We start from the raw sequence: 16,726 nt of genomic DNA, 5'->3' as shown, positions 1-16,726 counted from the left end.
GAGCTTGGGAGAGCTGATTAACCTGCTCCTCTCAGACACGTTCTGTTAACGTGTGTGTGTTCATCTGATTCTGGGGCGGGAAGAACCCAGCCCTGGGGAATCTCGGTCCTGCAGGATAGCTCCATTGGGAGGGAAATTGCAGCAGGGAGAAGTAGAGCTCCATATGAGAACACAAATGACACAAGCAGTGCATTGATAGAATTACAGACTCCCCCGCCTCCCAGAAGAGTAATAAATGAGCACACCCCAAAGTAACGGGCAAATCTGGTAACAACATGCTTCTGTTTATATTCATCCTTCGTAATTTGACCTAGTTTCCACTTTTTGAAGGACTGTTTTTTGAGTTTCAGCTCATGTAAGATCTCCTGGTTAAGCCAGAGTGGTCTCTTGCCATACCTCCTATCTTTCCTATGCAGTGTGATAGTTTGCTCTTGTGCATTTAATAATGTCTCTTTGAAAATCTGCCAACTCTCTCAATTTTTTTCCCCTTAGACTTGCTTCCCATGGGATCTTACCAACTAACTCCCTGTTTGCTAAAGTCTGCCTTCTTGAAATCCATTATCTTTATTCTGCTGTTTTCCCTCCCACCATTTCTTAGAATCAAGAACTCATCATTTCACGATCACTTTCACCCAAGCTGCCTTCCACATTCAAACTCTCAAACAGTTCCTCCCTATCTGTCAAAATCAAATCTATAACAGCCTCTCCCCTAGTTGCTTTCTCCACTCCTGAAGTAAAAAATTGTCTCCAATGCATTGAAAGAACTTGTTGGATAATCTGTGTCATCCTGTGTTTTCCTAACAGATGTCTGGGTAGTTGACCCATCACCACCAAGTCCTGTGCTTGGCATGATTTTGTTAGTTGTTTTTTAAAAAAGCCTCATCCACCTCTTCTTCCTGACATGTACCTACTCAATATGAGGGTAATTGAAATCCTCCATTATTATTGGGGTTTCTCTCTTTGTAGCCTCTCTAATCTCCCTGAGTATTTCACAATCACCATCCTAGTCAGGCAGCTGGTAGTATATTCATACTGCTATACTCCTACTATACAAGCATGAAGAACAGGGAGTATTTGTGGCACCTTAGAGACTAACAAATTTATTTGAGCATAAGCTTTCGTGGGCTACAGCCCACTTCATCGGATGCATGGAATGGAACATATATTGAGGAGATATATATACACATACAGAGAGCATGAAAAGTTGGGAGTTGTCTTACCAACTCTGGTAAATTAAGTAAGGAAAAAAATTAAGTAAGGAAAAAAAACTTTTGAAGTGATAGTCAAGATAGCCCAGTACAGACAGTTTGATAAAAGGTGTGAGAATACTTACAAGGGGAAATAGAGTCAATGTTTGTAATGGCTCAGCCATTCCCAGTCCCTATTTAAACCTAAGGTGATTGTATCTAGTTTGCATATCAATTCCAGCTCAGCAGTTTCTCATTCAAGTCTGTTTTTGAAGCTTTTCTGTTGCAAAATTGCCACCCACAGGTCTGTCATTGAACAACCAGACAGGTTAAAGTGTTCTCCTACTGGTTTTTGAGTGTTATGATTCCTGATGTCAGATTTGTGTGCATTAATTCTTTTGTGTAGAGACTGTCCGGTTTGGCCAATGTACATGACAGAGGGGCATTGCTGGCACAAGCATGGAATTTCTAGCCATGGAGAGTCTCTGGCACTGTTTCATTCATTTAAGATTTTTACTACATTTGACGCTATACTTTCTTTAACATACAGTGCCACTCCCCCACAAGTGGGACTCCTTTTTGTTTTACTAGGAGGCAGGTGACCCAGACGACCTTGACCCCTCCTAGCATCTCTTTTCTGCACGCTTTGCAACATGAGTGTTGTATGGGACACGGCCACCTCGGGCAGAGCTGTCAGTACCAGGGTGGCCCCTTACGGTGAGGGGAACTCGTTTGCAACCAGCCCGTCGGGAGCCGCCTCGCAGCAGGGGTGGAAGGGAGGCGGAGGGACACCGCACAGGCGGCAGACGGAGGCTCTGGCGGCTCTTCGTCGGCTCTGTTCTCGTCGCACAGAAAACGCATGATAAAGTCCCGCCCCTTTTCGCAGCCCTGTTCTCATTGGCTGGTGACTGTGAAATCTTGGGTGGGATTGGTGCTGTTGTTGTCAGTCAGGCTGGTGGCGCTAAACTCTGCCCTGGCGGCTGTGGGCTTGGGACTGAAGTCGCCGGTGGGCTGCGCGTCTGTCGGTCCCTTGGCGGGCGCTGGGCCTGTTCTTCTGTCACCCTCGCCGTGCGGCGGCCTTCAGCAACACCATGGCTTGGACGTTCATGAGGTGAGGCCCAGCGTGGGGCGGGGCTGGGAAGGCGGGGCAGGGCTCGTGTAACTGGGGTCAGCGTGGCCGGCTGCTGGGTGTGTGTGTGGATTGGGGCTGGGCGCCCTGGGCCGGGGGGAGGGGTTGGTGGCGCTGAGCGGGTGGGTTGGGGCTGGGCGCTCGGGTCCGGGGTGGGGCTGGTGGAGCTGAGCGGGTGGGTTGGGGCTGGGCGCTCGGGTCCGGGGTGGGGCTGGTGGAGCTGAGGGGGTGGGTTGGGGTTGGATGCCCTGGGCTGGGGTGGGGCTGGTGGAGCTGGGCACCCTGGGCCAGAATGGGTTAGTGGGGCTATTATGGAGGCAGTTATAATTTGTAGTGTTGAGAGCGTGTGACAGTTATAATGGAGAGAGAGCAACCAGTTCTCACTGGTGTGAGATGCCTGTCTCTTCCATCCTCCCTTACCTATCCTGTTGTTTCTTCTTAGCTGGGCTCTAGTGCACCTTAAATCTCGGCACCCCACTTCAGTTATACACATTACATTAATGCATTTAGGTCATTATTCTCCGCTACCACCACATTTCCAAATCAGGGCAGGATTGTTCCTTTAAAGCACTTCTTACTTGAATTAGTACACCTCTACCCCGATACAACGTGACCTGGTATAACACGAATTTGGATATAACATGGTAAAGCAGTGCTCATGGGGGGACGGGGCTGCGCAGTCTGGTGGATCAAAGCAAGTTTGATATAACGCGGTTTCACCTATAATGCGGTAAGATTTTTTTGGCTCCCAAGGACAGTGTGTTATGGAGGTAGAGGTGTATATAGAGAGGAAAGTGCTGCCTCAGGAGTCCCAGCAGGAGTTATGGATGATTCACCTGGAGTTCCACAGGAAGCAAGTACATCTTGAACCAGTTGCTCAGCCACCCTTTATACGGGTATGGTATGTGTTCCCTTCCATGTCAAGCCAGTAGCTGGTGGAGTTGATCGCTTATTTCACTTTCCCCGTCACACACCCATGTAATGCCAGTTTAGTCCTATAAGAACATAGGAAGTATGTGGCACAACATAGATGTGACTTTTGAATTGACAAGTTACTAGTATAGCCTTCAGGTGGGCAAAGCTTAGATGACTTTGTGGTAAACCCTGGCTAAATTGTGGGTCTGATTCTGTGGATTACTCTAATTTTAGAATGATGTGCAAAAGAAACCAAAGTTGATCCAGACAAATACGCAATATTTGGAAGCCTAGTCACGCTCACTGACAGTAGTTTAAGATAATTTAAATAAATAATACGACTGTGCAGGAAGGTCTTGCTGTGCAAAGTTATAATGTGCTATGCTGTTGACTGTTAACCGCCTTCCAAAGCACTGAGCACTCATTTTTGTGTTGCTTTTGTAAAGATCAGCAAGTGTTAGTGCTTTTCTTTGCATTGATGTGACTACGTCTATTTGACATACACAGTCACAGATGTTTTTGTGAGTTAGCCAAAAAGTACAATATACTGAGGCATTAATTGAGGATTTCTCTTTATAATAAAAGAGAAGGCGTATAAGAAAGAATCTTCATCTGGTTGGTGTATCCAGTACGACTATATATGCCAAGATTGAGTAGTTGTCTCAGAAGTGTTATAAAGTATGTTATAAAGGTAACTTCACTGCTTGAACTGTACTATATTCAATAAAGCAACTTAAGTGACTTATTACAATTTGGCTTTGTACCTCATTGTATCTCACCTGAAAAGGGTAGATTTCTAATACAGATGATAATTTGTTTATATTACTTCCCACTTGCTCTGTCTTGTGGATTCTGACAGTCCATATATGTGATGTCAGGCAGAAGTGATCCAGTATTATCAATGAGAAGAGCCACTCTGCTCTTAGAGAGAACCCATGCGAAATAAACTGTTTGTAAAGCACTTATTATATGGGACTATATTAAGATTGGAAAAACATAATCTTTTTGCGTATTTGACAAAGTTAGGAATATTGGGGGGCCAGTGAAGTTTAGGGCAGTATTTTATTAAAAAATGCCAGTGTTGCCCTTTTTCCAGCCCTTTCTGGAGAATGAAACGAAAGCATTTTTGCTATGGCAAAGTCTCTGTATCCTTTTTCAGCAGAAAATTATAAACCTCTGAGCATGAGGAACCCTGACCAACTCAGAATTCTGGTGCTCTGTTGTGTGAGACATTTCTCTCTTCTGCCCCTTGCTCTTTTGATCCTCAACTCAGCAGAAAAAATTCTGAAGCAATAAAACCAACCAAGCTCCTGCTGCTCAATCTTGCCCTAAAAGCAGTTAATACCTCCTACTCTACAGTGTTGACTCTTTTTCTGAGTGCTTGAAGATTATATTCTAGTCAGTTAAATAGTAAAAATAATTTGACAATGTGCTGTTTATGTGAGACTGTAATGTCCTGGAGACAGGTGGGGTGTGTGTGTGTGTGTGTGTGTTTATTTATTTATTTATTTTTAAGGGTAAATTGTCAGGTAAGGTAGAATGGTTACATAAAGATGTGAAATATATATATTCACACTATAAAAGGGAAAATTAAATAGACACTTATAAAAGGGGATCAAGAGTAACTGAAACATTCAGACTACATTTTAAAATATAATGTCAAATAACTTCTATTCTGTCTTTCTGCAGAGATTCTGCCTGGAAATACTTACAGTCTGCCCATCTTGGAGGAGATAGGAACTATTCCCATTATACCTCTCGTGATTTTTCTTCCCAGTTTGGGTTAGAAGACTTTCTATGTACAGATGACATTCCTGGGACAGATGAAGATACAGATTCAGCTGTTTTATTTGGAACCTTGCGAGGAAATGTGGTTGGATTACGTTATTACACAGGGGTTGTAAGTGCAGTATGAATTAATAAAGTGCTACTAAGCAGAGGTAGTTGGAAAGTGGGGAAAAAATTGAACATTTTGCCCTTTTGTTGTTAAAATTTCACAGCTTTCCAGTATTTTCTGACAAGTCCTAGGGTTTTCTCATTCATTTGTTCGTATCAGTGCATTTAAGATTCTACACAGTTCTAAGAGAATTCAGTAGTTTAAACCCGCAATTTAAATTTCAGGATTTGTTAAGGTATCTTTTAGATCTGCTTTAGTTATTTACTCAGGAGCTGGCTGGAGGTAAGATAAGAGCAGGCCCCGGGAAGTTGACCGTAGTGGAAGGGAAGGTGTTTTCCTTTCTCAAAGTGCCCTGCCTTTCCTGCTTTCTCCAGTTGTACACTCATTTAGAACTATGCAAACATCCTAGCTCAGTCCTGCTAGCCACAGTCTTTACAGTGTTGGTGGATGGAACAGACTTTTGATGATACAGCATTTCAATAGGACTGGAAGCCAGGAGACATGAATTGTATATCTGGCCCATGTGATTTTAAGCAAGTCACTTAATGTACCTGTCCCTCAGTTTCTCTACTGGTAAAAAGGGAATGATATTTACTAGCTTTTTGTAAGGAGCCATGAATTCTACAAATGAGAATTGTTGAATAAGTACGAAGTATTATAGGATCTGTCTAACCAGCCCACAGGCAGCTAACCTACCAATCCAGGTTGAGAGACTTGGCCTAGCAGGGTTTGTGCTAGTGCTCTAAAAATAGCTGTGTAGAAGACAGTACTTTGAAGTAGGTGCTCAGGATGGAGCTTGGGCTCTGAAGCCCACCTCTTACTAATTTTTAAAGTCTCTAGTATTTTGAATAAAGAATTATTAGAGGTAAAAACAGCCTATTATGCTAAAATAATCTTTAAATTTAGCTTCAGAATGCATTTAGGTATTTCTGTAAATAACTTGTAACTAAACAAGTCTGTGCTCCTTTTTCTTTTTTTGCAGGTTAACAATAATGAAATGGTTGCACTTCAGAGAGAGCCCAATAACCTCTATGATAAAAATGCAGTAAAAGTAAACAATGTGAATGGAAACCAGGTAGGCCATATCAAAAAAGAACTTGCAGCGCCCTTGGCATACATCATGGACAACAAGCTAGCAATAGTTGAAGGGTAAGTGGGCAGATGTCAGTTTTAATATTTTTAGTATATTTTATGTAGCAACAATGAAAGTATATATCCTTTAGCTGAGATTACTGGAAGTAACACTGATGGCTGCCATAACAGGATTTAAGTGTCATAGCTGCAGGCTATAGGCTCCCTTTATGAACCATCCAGATTACAGTTCATTTTCCTCTGCAAATGACAAGTTCTAGAGGCATCAGTGAGAGTTGAATTGACAAAAGCTTACTTTGTAATTTTTACTCATTGGTTTGGCTCTTCTTCTTAAAGGATTCTAGTAGGGCTGGTGAAAAATTTTCTGTTTGAAACTGTTTTTGATGGAAAATTTGGATTTTTGACTAAATTATTCCCCCTCCCCCCAAAAAAAGTCTCGTTTCCATGGGAAACTTTTTTTTGTTCATCAAAATATTTGTTCCAAACCAGAAAGTTTTTGGCTGAAATCTTTCAGTATTTTCAGAAAATTAAAATATTTCCATGGAAAATTTCAACAAAAACAAAAGATTAAATTTTCATTGACATTTTTTCTTTTGTGGGAAAATTTTGAACTAATTCTATATTCTAATACATTATGTGGACTTATTATAAAAGAAGAACCTTTTTTTTTTTTCCTGAAAGTGAATGTGGCAAAAATTTTTCTCATGTACATACAATAAAATTTGTACTTCTGAGTCACTGTCTTATTGGAAAATGACAATTTGTAACACAGGCAAAATTGTGATTTTTTTTTTTGTGCAAAATTTTAATTATAGGTGGCTGTGAATCAGTTTCTGATTTAATTCGGAGTAACAATCAGAAAAATGTTCAGTGTTAAGTAGCAATTATATAATGTTAAACCGGTGTAAAAGTTTTTTCTTGTAAAATTGTCATGAAAATTTGGCAGTCCTGGCTAGCTCTTGCTAATCCCATCTTTCTATGACTGTAGTGCCAAACTTCAAGAATTCAAAAATCAGAACACGTGCTGAGATGAGTAGAAAAATCCTAAAATTTTTTAAATAGTTTTTTAGGTTTTTATTAAATTTGGACATTAAGAGTTCAAAATCTGAAGACAAAGTGTAAACTGTCCTATACAAGCGATTGCTCTCCATTCTCCTCACCCATCCCAGCTCCCATTCCAGCACTATTTTTAACAATAATTGCAGCTTTGTTCTCTTTGCAGACTCATCTTCTTGTGTCTTTTTTGTTTTTGTCCTTCACGAATAGCATCCTCTGGATACCTTGTTAATAATGGTGCCAGCCTCTAACATACCTCTGCTGAGCTTATGGGAACTGAGATTTTTTTTTTTGTAGGTTTCTGACTTGGCTAAATTTGGACATTTTGTCATGGGGGATAGCAAAAGGAACATTTCAATGCTGTGCCAACAATGGATTTATTTATTTATTTTGGTTCACTGGCAATTCCAGAAAACTTGGGGGAGAAAATGTGTTGGATCAAATAAAATGTTTAGGACAACCTAAAACAGAACTTTTTGTTTTGATTTCAAGAGATTTTTAATGTTTGATATTTTTATAAAATTAAAGGAAATTTTGAAACAAAGTTGTTTTGAACCAAAAAAGTTGAAAAATTTCCCATAGAAAATGTCATAAAAAAGGTTTTAACTTTTTCTCAGTTTTGGGTTTTTTTTTTTTTTTTTTTTTTTTTTACATGACCAACTTTGACAGAACTGATATGAATTTGTAAAAGGTTTTGTCAAATCTGTGTTGTTTTTTGGTCCCTCACCAAAAAAAAAAAAAATTGATTTAAAAATATCCCTAGCTTTGTTCTTGGCACCCTGGTGTTTTTGCTTCCTGCTAAATTTCAAGTCCCTGCTCCGAAGCATGGAAGTGCTAGAGCGCCCCAATGAAATATTTGTAAGATTTTTTTTTTTTTTAAAAACATGGACAAAATAATGTAGTATTTTCCCCTAAACTAATTTGAGGAGCAGTTGAACTGTGTTTGCTGAAACTTTCCAGAAAAATTCAGCCCCAGGCAGACATCTTGCATGGAAAACTTCAGCCTGAGTGGTTAAAGTTTCAAAAAGTTAAAAGTAGCTAAAACAGGATCTTATAATTGAAAACTATAGGCAACTGTAACTTTTGGTGGAACTAACTGCTCCATTTCTAATGTATTAATATCATATAAAAATACTGTATTATGAGCCTTATTCTTACTTATGCTAAGGGCACTTTACACTATTCTGGTAGGGTAAAGGGGCTTAAAATGAGCATAAAGTTAGTTTAAGCACAGTTATATGCTGCCATAGTGGTGTAAAACAGGCCTTTGTACGAATGAGAACCTGGCCCATTGCGTATTAATATTGTAGTAGAAGCTGTAAGCTTGTGCTGTTGCATGGGTATAGCACTTGGGCCAAGTAATCCACTATCTGAGCAGTTTGCCTCATATAGCCAATTGAAATTGTGGCATGAAAATTAGCTGTAGAACAATGATTGGTTGAGTTCCATGGGATATCATCATGGTCTAGGGACTCTTGGTATGGCACAAATACTTGCCGCCTTGTAGCTGTATGTCACATAGGTATACTTCATAAAGTCAAAATGGCTGAGAACTTAAAACAAATTGGTAGCACACCACCAATCTCATTGATGATTCAACCTGATGATTGTCTGAACAAAAAGAACTCTCAACCATGCTTGTAGCTGTTTCTATACCGTTTACACTGACACAATGGAAATTCTGGGTTCCATAATGACACAGAGAATGACAATAATGGAATCTCACTATATAGATTATTGCCTGATAGTTTTCTTAGGAGTCTACTTCTTTGGTGGAACTTGTGACGTACTGTTTCAATGTTCTAATGACTATAACAAGTTCTTTATTTCATGGGAGTATTAATTATGTATTTTCTCCATTGGAGTCTGCTATGAAATGTTTTACTTTTTAAGTGAGAGGTATGTTCCTTTTTTTCTTTATTCTCAGGGTTGTCCCTTATGGAGCAAAGAATGCCTTTACTATGCCTGTACAAATGAGTTTTTGGGGAAAAGAAGAAAATAAGCAAGCTGTTCTAGATAAATTGAAAATGCATGGATTTAAATTGGCTCCTCCTTCAAAAAGTAAGTTATAAATTTGTTTGTTCATTAGAAGAAACTCTAAAGGCTTGATCCTGCTCATAGTGAAGTCAATGGTAATATTCCTGTGGATTCATTGGGAACGTCACCAGCCCCAAACTGGCCAGATCTGGGTTCATAGTGAATGTGCAGTTGTGCTCCATCCGTGCTGTATTGTAGGTTTTTCCTTGACTTTGCAGACATGAAAAGTGATTGAAGGTTGTGGCAAAGTAGATTTGTTATCCTCTGGATTTTTTTTTTTTAAATCCTTTTCTGTCTTTCAGCCTGGGTATGACCTGGAAATTGTGTTAGTATCACTAATCTCCTTGTGAAAGAAAGGGGGTCAAGTGTTCATGCTAATTCTTTTCATAGGCCTGGTCTACACTACGCGTTTAAACCAATTTTAGCAGCGTTAAACCGATTTAACGCCGCACCCGTCCACACTACGAGGCCCTTTATATCGATATAAAGGGTTCTTTAAACCGGTTTCTGTACTCCTCCCTGACGAGAGGAGTAGCGCTGAAATCGGTATTACCATATCAGATTAGGGTTAGTGTGGCCGCAAATCGATGGTATTGGCCTCCGTGTGGTATACCACAGTGCACCATTGTGACCGCTCTGGACAGCAATCTGAACTCGGATGCACTGGCCAGATAGACAGACAGGAAAAGCCCCGCGAACTTTTGAATTCCATTTCCTGCTTGCCCAGCGTGGAGAGCTCATCAGCACAGGTGACCACGCAGAGCTCATCAGCACAGGTAACAGTGCAGTCTCCTGAGAATCGAAAAAGAGCTCCAGCATGGACTGCACGGGAGGTACTGGATCTGATCGCTGTATGAGGAGAGGATTCAGTGCTAACAGACCTGCGTTCCAAAAGATGAAATGAAAAAGTATTTGAAAAAATTTCCAAGGCTATGATGGAAAAAGGCCACAGCAGGGACTCAGTGCAGTGCAGAGTGAAAGTTAAGGAGCTCAGACAAGCCTACCAGAAAACCAAAGAAGCAAACGGAAGGTCGCTTCTACGCTGAGCTGCATGCAATTTTAGGGGGTTGCGCCACAACTACCCCACCCCTGTCCGTGGATTCCGAGGTGGGGGTTGTAATCTCAGCCATGGCTGAGGATTCTGCGTATGGGGAAGATGACGATGAAGAAGAGGAGGACGAGCGTGCAGAGAGCACACAGCACGCCGTTAGCCCCAACAGCCAGGAGCTTTTTCTGACCCAGATGGAATTACCCTACCAGCCTTCCCAAGCCACTAGCCCAGACGGTGAAGCCATGGAAGCGACCACTGGTGAGTGTACCTTTGTAAATATAAAACATGGTTTAAAAGCAAGCGTTTTTTAATGATTGATTTGCCCTGAGGACTTGGGATGCATTCGCAGCCAGTAAAGTTACTTAGAAAAGTTTGTTAACATGTCTGGGGATTGAGCGGAAATCCTCCAGGGACATCTCCATGAAGCGCTTCTGGAGGTACTCCAAAAGTGAAATAGCGATGAGCTTTTTCGCGTTTGGCTAGCAGGGATCTTTCCAGCTACCAGCCATGCGGTAGGGAAGGGGGGTGATTAGCAGTGAGCTTTCATGATACCAGCCATGCGGTGGGGGGAGGGGTAAAGTACTGTATATATGAAGGCTGCAGAAGCCGAAAGACAGTGGCTTACCGTGGCCGCATGCAAGCTGAATTCTGATGCCCTGACCTGCGTCTGTGAGATCTGTAACACCAGAGCCGCAGGCACTCAATATTAAGATGCAAAATATGACCTTGTAGTGAAATCACATGTGCTATGTAAGGTGAATAGTGTTGTTCACTGTGAAAGAGTATAACCATTGTTCTGTAAAATGTATCTTTTTAAATACTTCTCTTCCTTTTTTCCCCTCTCTCATGTAGCTGCAAATTTTTCAAGCCTCCCTACTCCATCCCAAAGGCTAGCTCAGATAAGGCGGAGGAAAAAGAAGACGCGAGATGAAATGTTCTCGGATATCATGGAAGTAACCCGCAAGGAAAGAGCTCATCTGAATGAGTGGAAGGAGGTGGTATCAAATTACAGGAAAGATGCCAGTGAACGTGAGGACAGGAGGGACGCTCGAGATCAGAGGTGGCGGCAGGAAGATCAGAGGTGGCGGCAGGAAGATCAGTGGTGGCGGGATGCAATTCTGGGGCTGCTGCGTCTGGTGGAGCTTCAGGAACAGCAGCAGGATCACAGAGTGCCGCTGCAGCCCCTGTATGACCACCCTCACCATGTTCCACATCCTCCTCACCCAGACATGTAAGAACGCATGGGGGGAGGCTCCGTGCACCCGCCCACTCCACCCCCGTGGACAGCCCAACCAAAAGGCTGTCATTACTGTGAAATTTTTTTAGTGGCCTTTTCCTTCCCTCCTATCCTCCTCCCAAACTGCACCTGGGCTACCTTCTCAGTTCTCTCCCTCTTTTTATAATGAATTAATAAAGAATACATGATTTTTAAACGATAGTGACTTTATTTCCTTAAGCAAGCTGTAATCGAAGGGGGAGGGTGGGTTGCTTACAGGGAATGAGTCAATCAAGGGGGGTGGGGGTTCATCAAGGGGAAACAAACACAGCAGTCACACCCTACCCTGGCCAGTGATGAAGCTCGTTTTCAAAGCTTCTCTGATGCGCACCGCTTCCTGATGTGCTCTTCTAATGTCCCTGGTGTCTGGCTGTGCGTAATCAGCGGCCAGGTGATTTGCCTCAGCCTCCCACCCTGCCATAAAGGTCTCCCCCTTACTCTCACAGAGATTGTGGAGCACACAGCAAGCAGCAATAACAAAGGGGACATTGGTTTGGCTGAAGTCTGAGCGAGTCAGTAATGTGCGCCAGCGTGCCTTTAAACGGCCAAAGGCACATTCTACCACCATTCTGCACTTGCTCAGCCTGTAGTTGAACAGCTCCTGACCACTGTCCAGGCTGCCTCTGTATGGCTTCATGAGTCATGGCATCAAGGGGTAGGCTGGGTCCCCCAGGATAACGACAGGCATTTCTGGTCTGGGAAGTAATTCCCTTGCTGCAGCTGTTTAAACAGAGCAGTGCTTCTGAAGACGCGAGCGTCATGAACCCTTCCCGGCCATCCCACGTGGATGCTGGTGAAACGTCCCTTGTGATCCACCAGTGCTTGCAGCACCATTGAAAAGTACCCCTTGCGGTTTACGTACTGAGTGCCCTGGTGCTCCGGTGCCAAGATAGGGATATGGGTTCCATCTGTCGCCCCCCCACAGTTTGGGAATCCCATTGCAGCAAAGCCATCCACTATGGCCTGCACGTTTCCCAGAGTCACAACCTTTCGTAGTAGCAGCTTAATGATTTCTTTGGCTACTTGCATCACAGCAGCCCCCACAGTAGATTTTCCAACTCCAAATTGATTCCCGACTGACCGGTAGCTGTCTGGCGTTGCAAGCTTCCAGAGGGCTATTGCCACTCGCTTCTCCACTGTGAGGGCTGCTCTCATCTTGGTATTATGGCGTTTCAGGGCAGGGGAAAGCAAGTCACAAAGTTCCATGAAAGTGCCCTTAGGCATGCGAAAGTTTCGCAGCCACTGCGAATCGTCCCACACACGCAAAACTATGCGGTCACACCAGTCTGTGCTTGTTTCCCAGGCCCAAAATCGGCGTTCAATGGCTAGAACCTGCCCCATTACCATCAGGATCTCCAAAGCACAGGGGCCCGCAGTTTGAGAGAATTCTGTGTCCATGTGCTCCTCACTCTCATTGCTGTGCTGCCGTAGCCGCTGCTGCCTCCTCACCTGGCTTTGCAGGTCCTGGTTCAGCATAGACTGCACGAGAATGCGCGAGGTGTTTAAAACATCCACGATTGCGGTATTGAGCTGAGCAGGGTCCATGCTTGCTGTGCTATGGCATCTGCACAGTTCACCCAGGAAAAAAGATGCGAAACGGTTGTCTGCTGCTTTCACGGAGGGAGGGGTGAGGCTGTACCCAGAACCACCCGCGACAATGATTTTTGCCCCATCAGGCACTGGTACCTCAACCCAGAATTCCAAGGGGTTGGGGAGACTGCAGGAACTATGGGATAGCTACGGGATAGCTACCCACAGTGCAACGCTCCGGAAATCGTCGCTAGCCTCGGACCATGGACGCACATCGCCGAATAAATGTGCGTTGTGTGGCCGCGTGCACTCGACTTTATACAATCTGTTTTACGAAACCGGTTTCTGTAAAATAGGAATAATCCTGTAGTGTAGACGTACCCATAGTGTTGACCCAAAATATTGCTTCCCCTGCAGGTGTGCAAAAGAGAGCCTGTTGACTTTTGGCATAGTATTAGGCCCATTTCTTTTCCTTGTTCCTGACTGGGATAAATCATAGAGTTGGTATATAATTTAAAGGTGGATGAACATACAATGTTGACATTAGTAAAGTTGTGTTTTTGTAAAATTGTTGAGCATGTAGATATAATTAAGTGCTTTAATATATTTAAAACAAAGATGAAAGAAACTACTATAATCGTGATCTTAATGTGAGTGGAACAGAGTTTCATCTTTTTGCATGGTGAAAAATCAATAGAAATGTAATCATGTCAACATTCCCCTTCCCACTCCCGCCAACCCCTTGTACCAGGGTTCTTGAAATCAACAAGTCATGCTTGATATGTTATACTTGCATAACGTTATGCAGCCCTTTCCTTTTTTTGTTGATCTAATTGTGCATTGACTACTAAAACATTACAAAACGTAAGAATAAAAATGCCTAACTGGTAAGCAATAGGACTCTTCACAAGGGACTACACTCGTAGTCATTTCCCGTATGTCACAAATAGCCATTAGTTGGTAAAAACTTTTGGTTTCTACTGCACATCGTTGAATAAAAAACAAACGGAGAGAAAAAGGCACCATATCCTGTTATCAGTCATCTGAGCAAGCCAAGTCTCTAACTGCTGTGTTTGTGTTTTTTCTAAATGGAACACAGGTTCAGAATTTGGTTTTGGATCTAGCTGGGTTTCTGGGAGAGCTGGACCAAGCTATAGTGCTCCAGGACATGCTGCTGTGCAGATGACAACAGAGCAGGTGTGTGGTGGTTTTTTTTGGTACGTAGTTATGTTGAAAATATATACTTTAAAAAAAGTGAACTTGGTACCCATGAAAGTGAGGATTAGTCCTTTTTCATGAGCACTGAAGTATTTTGTTTTTTTCTCCCCTCTGAAACAAATCTTTTAGAGGGCACAGTCAACTTGAAATCTGTTTTTTTTTTAAACCATTATAGGTTCAGCTACTACACCTGCTCCAGAATCCATTTGCCAGTTTTTATGGTTTTAAAGCCATTTCTTGAATGTCTTTTTTTATACCTTGTTTCAGTGGGCTTTACATATGGCAACAGTGAAACCAATTGGACACAAAGGGCTGTCAAATGCACAAATTAAAATTAAAAGAAACCTATAATGTGTAGTAATCTTAGCTATTTGTCAATATTTTGCTTACTATTGTTGTTTTTTACTTGACTTTGTCCATTTATCAAGCCATGAAAAGCCTTGGTTTGAGCTAAAGAGTTTCACAGAGATAATTTGAATTGCACCCATTTCAAGTCTAAATTTGGTCAGGTGTACCCAGCACTGTGAAGATTTTTTCACATAGCTGTACCAGTATACCTCACCCTATTTTAATGCACATTTTAGTGCCAACCTGGGATCTGAATGGGGCTGTTCCCCCACTACTTCTGCTTTTTCACATTATCACATGTTCTTTGTTGCCTACCTCCCCAGTAGCAGCAGTTACAGATTCTAGTGACTCGAGGAGTCATTTGGAGATCTGGGTATCCATATGGCCATGTGACTGGCATCTGTTATGTCATCAAGTATTTATTTAATGTAGAAGTTGAATTTAATTGCAACTTCTGTGTTTGTGCATTGCAGCTTAAAAGTGAGTTTGACAAATTGTTTGAAGATCTGAAAGAAGATGATAAAACTCATGAAATGGAAGGAGCAGAGGTATTTGTTCTATTGAAAAAGTCTTATGTAGGTTTTTAAATTCTGTTACAAACTTTATATATAAACATCTATACATATCTTCAGAGTTTAGCAGTGTCATGCTAGAATAATGAGTTGTCCTAAATATCAGTTCATTTAAATAAAGTTTTAAGAGAGCAATTAATCAAACGTTCTTTCCCCTCCCCATTCCCAAAGGGAAAAGGGTTATTTCATGTAAAAGATGTATAACATTACTTTTTTGACTTACAGGCTGTTGGAACACCATTACTTCCACACCAAAAGCAGGCTTTAGCTTGGATGGTTTCACGTGAGAACAGTAAGGAGTTGCCACTGTTTTGGGAAGAGAAAAATAACTTCTACTATAATACACTTACAAATTTTGCTGAAAAAGAACGACCAGAAACTGTTCTTGGAGGAATACTGGCTGATGATATGGGATTGGTAACTATGTGTAGTGCTTTAGTGAATTTGAATACAGTTTGACTTATCTCTGGAAAAACCATAAATTCTATCCTTTGCATTTTATTTAGGGTAAAACACTTGCAACAATCGCATTGATTCTTACCAACTTTCATGATGGCAAACCTCTTCCTGTTGAAAAGATTAAAAGCGATCAGTTGCATAAGGTGAGATGTATTTAAAAAAAAAAAAAAAAAAAAAGGATGGCACGCCATGACTATTGTTTTTTGTGTGAAATAATTTCTTCTAGCAAGTAATAAAAAATCCTTACCTCATATCATTTTTATAGTTGATATGAGCTTTTTATGCTTATAATATCCAGTGATATAATACCATTCTGCTTCTTACTTTGTTACACCGCCAGGTCAGATATAATTAGAGGACTTAATTTAAATATATTTTGAAACAAAATAGTCTGTGTGTTTGAACTTTGAAACGATGTACTCCAGGGAAGATTTAAATTTAGAGATCATGAATATGTACTTTATTCAAGTTCTATTAGGTTAATGCATATAAAATAAAATATAAAGGTCCTGTTTTTTAAAATTTTTCTTTTTCTCATGAATACACAAATAAGTATGTTTTCTTCTAAGGACTCGCATATATAGTTCCCATGCATTGCAGAGGCTATATCTAAAAATATGAAGCAGAGGGTCTGAATGTGGGGGGGGAAACACCTCCGATTTATTTACTTTGTGGAACACCTTCTTACCCTATAGTTTAAAAAAAAGGGTGGGGAGGGAGGATTGAAAAGGTCCTCTTGGATCATCTAATCCAAATGTCAGTTTTGCTGCACTCACTCCCTTTCCCATACATTGATTTAACTATGGGGTGGAAAAAGTAAGTATGAGCATTGTCTGATTATTTTATTGTAATCTGTACAAGAATTAGGATTTTTTTTTTTAATCATGATTGCATTAAAATTATTTGGTAATGCTTTGTGTCTGGGCTCAGAATAGTCCGAAAAGCTTAGTGGTTTATTT

General features: G+C 41.5%; 1 protein-coding gene across 2 annotated transcripts in view; it reads left to right on the top strand.

Annotated features, from left to right (window-relative positions):
* Positions 1–2,154: 2,154 nt before the first annotated feature.
* The window catches only part of HLTF (helicase like transcription factor), a 46,511-nt gene continuing 31,939 nt past the window's right edge, over positions 2,155–16,726 (top strand). For both annotated transcript variants that reach the window (XM_045031378.1, XM_045031379.1), the window contains exons 1-8: positions 2,155–2,298; positions 4,921–5,131; positions 6,111–6,277; positions 9,204–9,337; positions 14,270–14,367; positions 15,210–15,284; positions 15,534–15,725; positions 15,815–15,910. In XM_045031378.1, the coding sequence (XP_044887313.1) occupies positions 2,279–2,298; positions 4,921–5,131; positions 6,111–6,277; positions 9,204–9,337; positions 14,270–14,367; positions 15,210–15,284; positions 15,534–15,725; positions 15,815–15,910 (993 nt within the window). In that variant the 5' untranslated portion in view covers positions 2,155–2,278. The remainder of the gene's footprint in view (positions 2,299–4,920; positions 5,132–6,110; positions 6,278–9,203; positions 9,338–14,269; positions 14,368–15,209; positions 15,285–15,533; positions 15,726–15,814; positions 15,911–16,726) is intronic.

Source organism: Mauremys mutica, chromosome 9 (genome assembly GCF_020497125.1).
Source record: "Mauremys mutica isolate MM-2020 ecotype Southern chromosome 9, ASM2049712v1, whole genome shotgun sequence".
Taxonomy (NCBI): domain Eukaryota; kingdom Metazoa; phylum Chordata; order Testudines; family Geoemydidae; genus Mauremys; species Mauremys mutica.
The sequence above is the reverse complement of the archived record's forward strand: the minus strand, read 5'-3'. Positions and strand labels throughout refer to the sequence as shown.